Here is an 8,449-nt window from a genome sequence, read left to right as displayed (position 1 = left end):
CTTCCTTCCTTCCTTCCTTCCTTCCTTCCTTCCTTCCTTCCTTCCTTTTCTTTCTTTTCTTTCTTTTCTTTCTTTCTGATTTATTTTTGAGAGAGTGAGAGCCAGGGAGGGGCAGAGAGTGAGAGAGGGAGACAGAGGATCCAAAGCAGGCTTTGCACTGACAGCAGAGAGCCCGATGTGGGGCTCAAACCCATGAACTGTGAGATCATGACCTGAGCCAAATTTGGATGCTTAATCAACTGAGCCACCCAGGCGCCCCGGAAACAGTTTATTTCTGTAGATTGCTAGTGCATTGTGCCATTACTCCCCTCGGTGTAGTTTGTGTTAAATATACATATAATTGGGAGGTTTTTGGTTACTTCTTGTGCAGTTACATAAATACGAAGAGAATTATGGGGAGGCCCTGGAGGGCTTCTCTCGGGCTGCAGCACTGGACCCTGCATGGCCAGAGCCCCGGCAACGAGAGCAACAACTTCTGGAATTCCTGAATAGATTAACCAGTCTCCTTGAGAGCAAGGTAAAGTTGTCAGAAGGCCAAATCGTACTTTTATCCTCCTGACCCTGTGGATCAAATAAAATAAGAAAAGACTAGGCTTCAGTAGTGGTGACCCTACCTGTAGAAGTGGGTAGGTGGGAGTAGGAATAGGTTTGCAAAGAGAGCAGACTAGCTTCCAGCTTCTTATCTATTTTTCCTTTTTTGTAAATTAAAAAAAATTTTTTTTAAGTTTCTAAAAAAATATTTTTTTAAGTATTTATTTTTGAAGGAGAGAGACAGAGACAGAGTGTGAACAGGGGAGAGGCGGAGAGAGAGAGGGAGACACAGAATCCGAAGCAGGTTCCAGGCTTTGAGCTGTCAGCGCAGCTGACTTGGGGCTTGAACCCACAAACCTGTGGGATCCTGACCTGAGCCGAAGTGGATGCTTAACTGACTGAGCCACCCAGGTGCCCCATCCTTTTTTTTTTATTTAAGCCCAAGTTAGTTAACATATAGTGTAATAATGATTTTAGGAATAGGATTTAGTGCTTCATCACTTACATATAACAACCAGTGCTCATCCTAACAAGTGCCCTCCTTGATGCCCATCAACTACTTAGCCCATCACCCACCTCCCCGCCATCAACCTTCAGTTTGTTCTCTGTATTTAAGAGTCTCTTATGGTTTGTCTCCCTCTCTGTTTTTCTTATTCTTGGTTCCCTTCCCCTATGTTCATTTGTTTTGTTTCTTAAAATCCATATATCAGTGAAATCATATGGTCTTTCTCTGATGGACTAATTCTGCTTAGCGTAATATACTCTAGTTCCATCTATGTTGTTGCAAATGGCAAGATTTCATTCTTTTCGATTTTTTTTTTTTTTTTTTTTTTTTTGCAGGGAAAGGTGAAGACCAAAAAGTTGCAGAGCATGCTGGGAAGCTTGCGCCCGGCCCATCTAGGCCCTTGTGGTGATGGGCGCTACCAGTCAGCCTCCGGGCAGAAGTTGACCCTGGAGCTCAAGCCCCTGAGTGCACTACAACCCGGTGTGAACAGTGGTGCTGTGGTCCTAGGAAAGGTGGTATTCAGCCTCACCACAGAGGAGAAAGTCCCCTTGTGAGTTTGTTTTCCCTTTCCTCTTTTTCATTCTTTTGAATTGGTCTCACTTGGCCTTTCTTTGACATTTGAGGACATTGTTTGTGGTCACAGATTAGTGAGTTCTGCTTCCCTCTGTGACTGTCTCATGAGTGTTGAGGTGATATCTAACAGTCTCTCTGTAGATTCTGTCATCACCCATTTTTTTCTCTGAGCTTGGTGCTCTGTAGATTCCTACATCCATAGCTGAAATTGAACTGCTGTGTTTTTTAGAAGACAGAAAGAAACCTTGAAATTCTCCTGCTTCTTTGTGTTTTCATGATCATAGAAGTTAAAGGAGGAAAAATTTTCAGTCCTGTTTGGACTTAGGTATGACTAGGCAGTTCCGAAAGGTTAGCTTTGAGTTAGACTTTAAGGCCTGATGGGGATGTTGTCTCAGATATTATTTAACAAATATTTATTGAGCATCTGGTATATGTGTGGTAGGGAGTGAAATGTAAAGGATCCAAGTGAAGGTGCTTACAGTCTAGTAGAGGATATGAGTTAAGAACATTCACCTAGAAAAAAACTCTTCTTAAAGGTTTAATTTTTTTAAGTTCTCTCTGCACTACAGCACAGGGCTTGAACTCACAACCCTAAGATCATGAGTTGCATGCTCTACTGACTGAGCCAGCCAGGCACCCCTTACTTAGAAGATTTTTAAGCCTTGAAAAATTAGGGTTTAGTCTGTGCCATCAGTCCTTGGTCCTTCACTCACTTCCTAATCCCTTGTTGACTGGTTTCCTTTTTCTGTTTTCTACTGGATTTGTTTTTTCTAGCCTCACCAGTGTCTGGTCCATTGGCTTCCACTATGTGTTTCCATAACACTGTCTTATCTCTCACTGTTTATTCCCTTTCATATCCCTTCTGCTTCATCCAAATCGAAACACTTCCCATAATATGCCCGAGCTTTCTCCATGGTGTTTTCTAGAGACATATGGGTTGAAGAGCAAGAAGGTGGTTGAGAAAAGTTTTGTTAACTAGAGCAGACCCTAGAGCTAAGAGGAATGAGAAGGAAATTCAGACAAAGGTGGACTTTAGGGGGCCTTGAGAACAAATATTTTGTCACTCCTTGGTTTCTCTTTTTCTTAACTTCTAAATGTTAAGTTCCAGGAGGACTCTCTTTTCTCTCTTTACCAGGATGGCAAGTAGGTGCTAACTTTTATCACTTGGCAGCAGCTGCCCAAGTTACTGTGTAGAAGGATTCTGAGGCTTTGATTGGATCCACCAAGAGAATGTTGGGCTTGATTGCAGGTTGGCTATGAATTCAGGTGTGTCAAGTGATGGCATGTGTACCAGTTCTTCACCATCTCATTATAGATCATCTCTTTTGGTGATGTCATATAAGCCCAAGGCTTTGGCTGCCTTCACCATGCTCACAGGTGGATCTCCAGCCCAGGCCTCATTTCCAAGTTTTGGATTCCTATATCCAACTGCCTCTGGGCTCCAATCAGAAATCTCTAACTCAGTAGGTTCAAAATTACTCACTTCCTCTTTCTCTCTAAACTGTTTCTCCTCCCTGCATTCCTTGTCAATCGGTGGTACCACTTCTACTCAGTCTCTTAAGACTTCTAGAAGTTGTTCTAGAATTCTCCATTCTCTTGCATTGTGGTGCTCACCACGTCCATACATTTGTTTTGGGTTTTTTGGTCCCTACCTTTCTATCTCTACTGACTTCATATAGCTCCTTATTGCTTCTCCAGACACATCTTCTGACTCCTTGTTTTCCTCTAGTGTTCCACAGTGCAGAGAAATATTTCCCAGATGCAAAACCGACCATCGCCATTTCTTATCTAAAATCCCTTACTGCTGCTGTGGGACTTTTAGGATGAAGTTTGAACTCCTTAGATTGGCTTAGCATGCAAAAACCCTTCATAATTTACTCCTTGTCTGTCACTTTCCCACTTGTGCCTTTTGTTACTATCATGGGATTATTTTGTGGGTTTCAGAACAGCTATTTTTATGCCACTGTGCCTTTACACACTGTTCCTGTGTCTGTCTGGGTAATCCTTTTACTGCTTCTTGATATAGATAACATTTTCCCCCCAACATTTATTATTAAAATTTTCAAACACAGCAAAATTGAAAGAATTTTACAGTGAGTATCTGTGTACGCAACCACCTGTATTCTTCTACTATGTTACTATACTTGGTGTATCACATGTCTATCTATCTGCTTATTTATCCATTGATCCATCTTATTTTGGTACATTTCAGAGTAAATTGTAGAGATCTATATACTTTCCTCTGAATACTCCAGCATATAGTCATTAACTAGAGTTGGGGGGTTTTTTTTTTTTTTTTTTTACAGTTTTCTTCTTTTTACGTAAAAATTTACGTAGAATGAAGTATACAAATCTTAGTGTACATTTGCTGAGTTTTGACTAACACGTACAGCTGTGTAACCCAAACACCTGTCAAGATAGAGAACAGTAATTACCAGCACCTCGGAAAGTTTTCTCATGTTTCCTCCCAGTCAGTCCCTGTTCTCATTCCCTCAGAGGTTCTTTATTTCTACTGAGGAGTAGTTTTCCTTTTTTAACCCAGATAATTTTTCATCCTTTACAATTCAGTTTGAGGGTCTCCTCCTCAAGGAAATCTTCCCTGCCTTCTAGTTTTGAACATTTCTCCTCTGGGTTCCCACTGTCCAATCTTTGGCCTCACCGAACTCATCACAAGGGAAAAACTATTCTGGCACCTGTCACATTTGTCCTGTAAGTGATGGTTTAACTGTCTGACTCCTGCTTGACTGTAAACTCACTCATAGCTGGATCAGTGTCTTATTGCTAAGCACAAAGCTTGACGCATAAGAGGCATTCAGGGAAATTTTGTGGGACTGAATTAAACTGACAGTGATGGTGGTTAGAGAGTTGGAAGGTTGTGATGGTTAAATTGATAGACCAGGAATAATGTCACAGCTGCAGCATTTTGAGCTGGTTCATTATTATTTGTTGAATGGTCTCAGTGTGCAGATGTCTCAAGTTCTTGGTCAAGTGACAGACTGATGAGTCCTGTGCATATGCTTTAAAGATAGTACATATGTAAGACAAATGAGGACTCAGATGGTAGATGATGGTACCTGTCTTAAGTTTTCTAAGTAACTAACTGAGAAAGCATTTGTTAATTTTGCTGGTATTCTAAAACCACTGTTTTTGTTCTTCTTTCCTGCCTGCTTTCCTCCCCACCCTTCCCTTAACCTGTCTTAACCTGGCAGTACATTTGGCCTGGTAGATTCAGATGGACCTTGCTGTGCAGTGATGGTGTATAATATGGTACAGAGTTGGGGAGTGCTCATTGGGGACTCCGTAGCCATTCCTGAGCCCAGTCTTCGGCTTCACCGAATTCAGCACAAAGGAAAAGTGAGTGATGGCCAGGATTTTTTCCCAGCTTATAGGCTCTGAAAGTGGGACCAAGTTTATCTCTTTTAATAAATACGTAACGTAATGCATATATATATATATGTGTGTGTGTGTGTGTGTGTGTGTGTGTATGTGATATACACACATATTTCCATATATGATGTATATACTTTTTTTTACTAAAAAGGGAACCTATTGGTAAACAAGAATTTAAAAAATGGAGTGGACAGAGAAAAATACTGTATGATAACACTTATATATGGAATCTAAAAAAGCTGAACTCATGAAAACAATAGAATAGTGGTTACCAGTGGCTGGGGTTGTGGTGGGCAAATTGGGGTGATGTTGTTTAAGGGTACAGAATTGGAATTAGTAGGTAAATAAATCCTGGAGAGCTAATGCACAGCACAGTGATTACAGACAACAGTATGGTATTGTATACTTCAAAGTTGCTAAGAGAACAAATCTTAATTGCTCCCACAACAAAAAAACAGTGGTAACTGTATGACATGATGGGTGTTACCTAATACCATGGTGGTCATCATATTCCAATATATAAATGTATTAAATAAACATGTTTACACCTTAAACTTATACATGTTAGATGTCAATTATTTCTATAAAAAATTTTTTAAAAAATGTACTGAAATATTATCACTCAGATATTAGTTTCTTATATATACCTACAGTCTTTTTCATAAATATGTATATATACATATATATTTATAAACATATTTACAATTATATATTTATATATTTATTTATATATATTATTTATATTATATACATATATGTATGTGTATATATACATTCATATGTATATTTTTAATGAGTGGAATATTATATGCAATGTTTGTGAACATTTCCTGCAGTTTAACATATTCTAACAGCATTGTTTTGAATTGACACACAAAGGTGATGAAGATGATGATGACAGTTAACATTTCCTGAACACCTTAACTGACTGCTAGGTGCTGGGTTTAGAGGTTTATTGCCTATACTGGCTCATGTAATAAACACAAATCTTCTAAGAGTAGCAGTTTCACCACTTTTTCACCATTTAGATCAGGGGTTGGCAAACTGGCCTATTGATCAAATCTGGCTCCCTGACTGTTTTGTATAGTCTGTGATATAAGAATAGTTTCTATATTTTTATTTATCTATTTTTTTTTATGTTTATTTTTTCGAGAGTGAGAGACAGAGCACAAGCAGGGGAGGGGCAGAGAGAGAGGGAGACAGAATCTGAAGCAGGCTCCAGGTTCTGAGCTGTCAGCGCAGAGCCCGATGTGGGTCTTGAACTCACAAACTGCAAGATCATGACCTGAGCCAAAGTCAGATGCTTAACTAACTGATGCACCCAGGCTCCCCAGTTTCTATATTTTTAAATGAAAAAATTGAAAGAAGTATAATAACTGGTGATACATGAAAATTATAGGGAATTCAAATTTCAGTGTCCAAAAAGTTAATTTGTTTGGGAACAGAGCCACACTTATTTGTTTACTCTTGTCTGTGGTTGCTTTTTGCACTATGGGGTCAGAGTTGAATACTTCTTCTGTGACAGAGACCATATGACCCACAAAGCCTAAATTAATTATTATTTGGCCCTCTACAGAAAAAATTTACTTCTCTCAGATCTAGATTATTTTTAATTTTTCCCAATTATAAAAGCACTGTAGTAAAAAAATTTTATATCTGCCTATATCCATGATTATTTACTTAAGTGAATTTCTAAGGTAGAATTCTGGTTCCAGAAGGTATGCAGAATTCTAAGACTTTTGATTCATATTGTCAAGTTATTTTTTGGAATGTGGGACTAGTTAATACCAACAGCAGATGTAATTGCTTCTTTGTAGTTTTCTTTTCAACTCTGGGTAGAAACTTTTGAAAAATTAAATGCAGATTTTACATGAAAAAATACAGCATCAGTATTGTTTTGCTTTGGTTTCTTGATTATTGGTGAGGTTGGACATTTTATCAAGTTTATTGGCTGTTTATATTCTTTTTATAAATTGGCATTTTTTTTGTCATCGCCCATATTCCTGTTAGGATATTTAAAAAATTGACTTTTGAGAACTGTTTAATTCACGCCTTCACTTTGACTTAAAAGTGCCTCCTTCACAAGTCCCAGTGGGACAATAGTTTTTGGATGAAGATGTTTTAACAACATGTTTTATGGTCTAAAGTACATTTGAACTGGTAAAGTGGGCTGTCTTTTCTGTTATTATTGGAATGTCTAAACAACACATTCTGTTTCTTCCCCCTGATAGGGAGGAAGAAGGGAAAATTAACTTGAATTTATCTTTGGCAAGTTAATTTAGCGCCTTACAAACACTGGGACTAAGAGTTTCTCAGGCTTCTCGCTGGTGGCTGTGTGCGTCTGGTTTTCATTGTCAAAAGACACTGGGATGGGCAGATTCTGTGAAGGCTGGTGGCACCCTCTAGTTAGGCAGCAGCGGCACCTGTCATTTTTCAGAGATTTGCCCCATTCTTGTGGTGAAACTACTGGCATCTTACCTACCCCAGACTGTCCTTCTGAAGATTGAAAATTTGGGGAAAATTATATCCCCTTTGTTAGGGGATATATAAAAATAAACTCAGCTTTATTTATTTGACGTGAGACGAAGGGAAGGAGCGTATACACTGAGGGGATAGGAAGAGGGAGAAAGTCACAGATGTGTATCCCTGTGCTTCCACCTTAGGATCTGTAATGAACCTCTGTCTGTCTGTCTTTCCTAGGACTATTCCTTTTGCAGTATTCGTGTGGAGACACCCCTCCTGCTGGTGGTGAATGGGAAGCCCCAGGGCTCCAGCAGTCAGGCCGCTGCCACAGTGGCATCACGGCCACAGTGCGAATGACCGTCCTTGACTTGCATGCTGAAGCAGGAGCGGAGGCGAGAGGATAAGCTCAAGACCGTCAGCAGCTGGGCCAGCTCCACCCAGTGACTCAGCCAGGAAGGGGGGATGTTGTAGATGATGACTTTCCCTTCCCCTGTCCTGTAGGACACTTTGTGTCTCGTCTTTCTCTCCTGTTCACATGTTCAGGTTCTCTGTGGCCACACACTTCCCTGGTGTAATCTCTCCTGCCTCTTTCATCGCTCTTCTGTGTTTTAGGCAAAGAGCATGGAATTGGTAGAAGTGTTGGCATCTTGCCGTGGGACAGAGTCCCCACGGTTTTCGTTCTTGCCTCCTTCCTGAGCCTCGTGTATATATCATTGCAGTATTTATTGCTAAGGGAGGGGGCTTGATTTTTTAATGGCTTGTTTTTTTTGCAACTTTTATTTTATTTTTAAACATTAGGTCCTTCCCCTTCTTTGGGGCTGGAACAGAATTAAATTTGTTTGGAGAAAAAATAACTGTATAGTTTGGCTTCATTCTCTTCAAGCTTAGATTTTGGTTTTAGGATCACTTCAATCCATTATTGTAATTCCCCCCCCCCCCCCACCTTTTTTTTCTTTACACTAAATAGTTTATTTCTCTTCCAATTAA

At 39.7% G+C, this 8,449-nt stretch overlaps 1 protein-coding gene across 1 annotated transcript in view; it reads left to right on the top strand.

Annotated features, from left to right (window-relative positions):
* Positions 1-8,313, top strand: part of TTC5 (tetratricopeptide repeat domain 5) — a 20,189-nt gene extending 11,876 nt beyond the window's left edge. The window contains exons 7-10 of the mRNA XM_040476480.1: positions 371-517; positions 1,372-1,586; positions 4,819-4,963; positions 7,700-8,313. Of these exons, the coding sequence (XP_040332414.1) occupies positions 371-517; positions 1,372-1,586; positions 4,819-4,963; positions 7,700-7,819 (627 nt within the window). The 3' untranslated portion in view covers positions 7,820-8,313. The remainder of the gene's footprint in view (positions 1-370; positions 518-1,371; positions 1,587-4,818; positions 4,964-7,699) is intronic.
* The last annotated feature ends 136 nt before the right edge of the window (positions 8,314-8,449 follow it).

The sequence above is a fragment of the Herpailurus yagouaroundi genome, unplaced genomic scaffold (assembly GCF_014898765.1).
Source record: "Herpailurus yagouaroundi ecotype Mexico unplaced genomic scaffold, PumYag 141, whole genome shotgun sequence".
Classification (NCBI taxonomy): Eukaryota; Metazoa; Chordata; class Mammalia; order Carnivora; family Felidae; genus Herpailurus; species Herpailurus yagouaroundi.
This window is presented reverse-complemented; position numbering and strand designations above follow the sequence as displayed.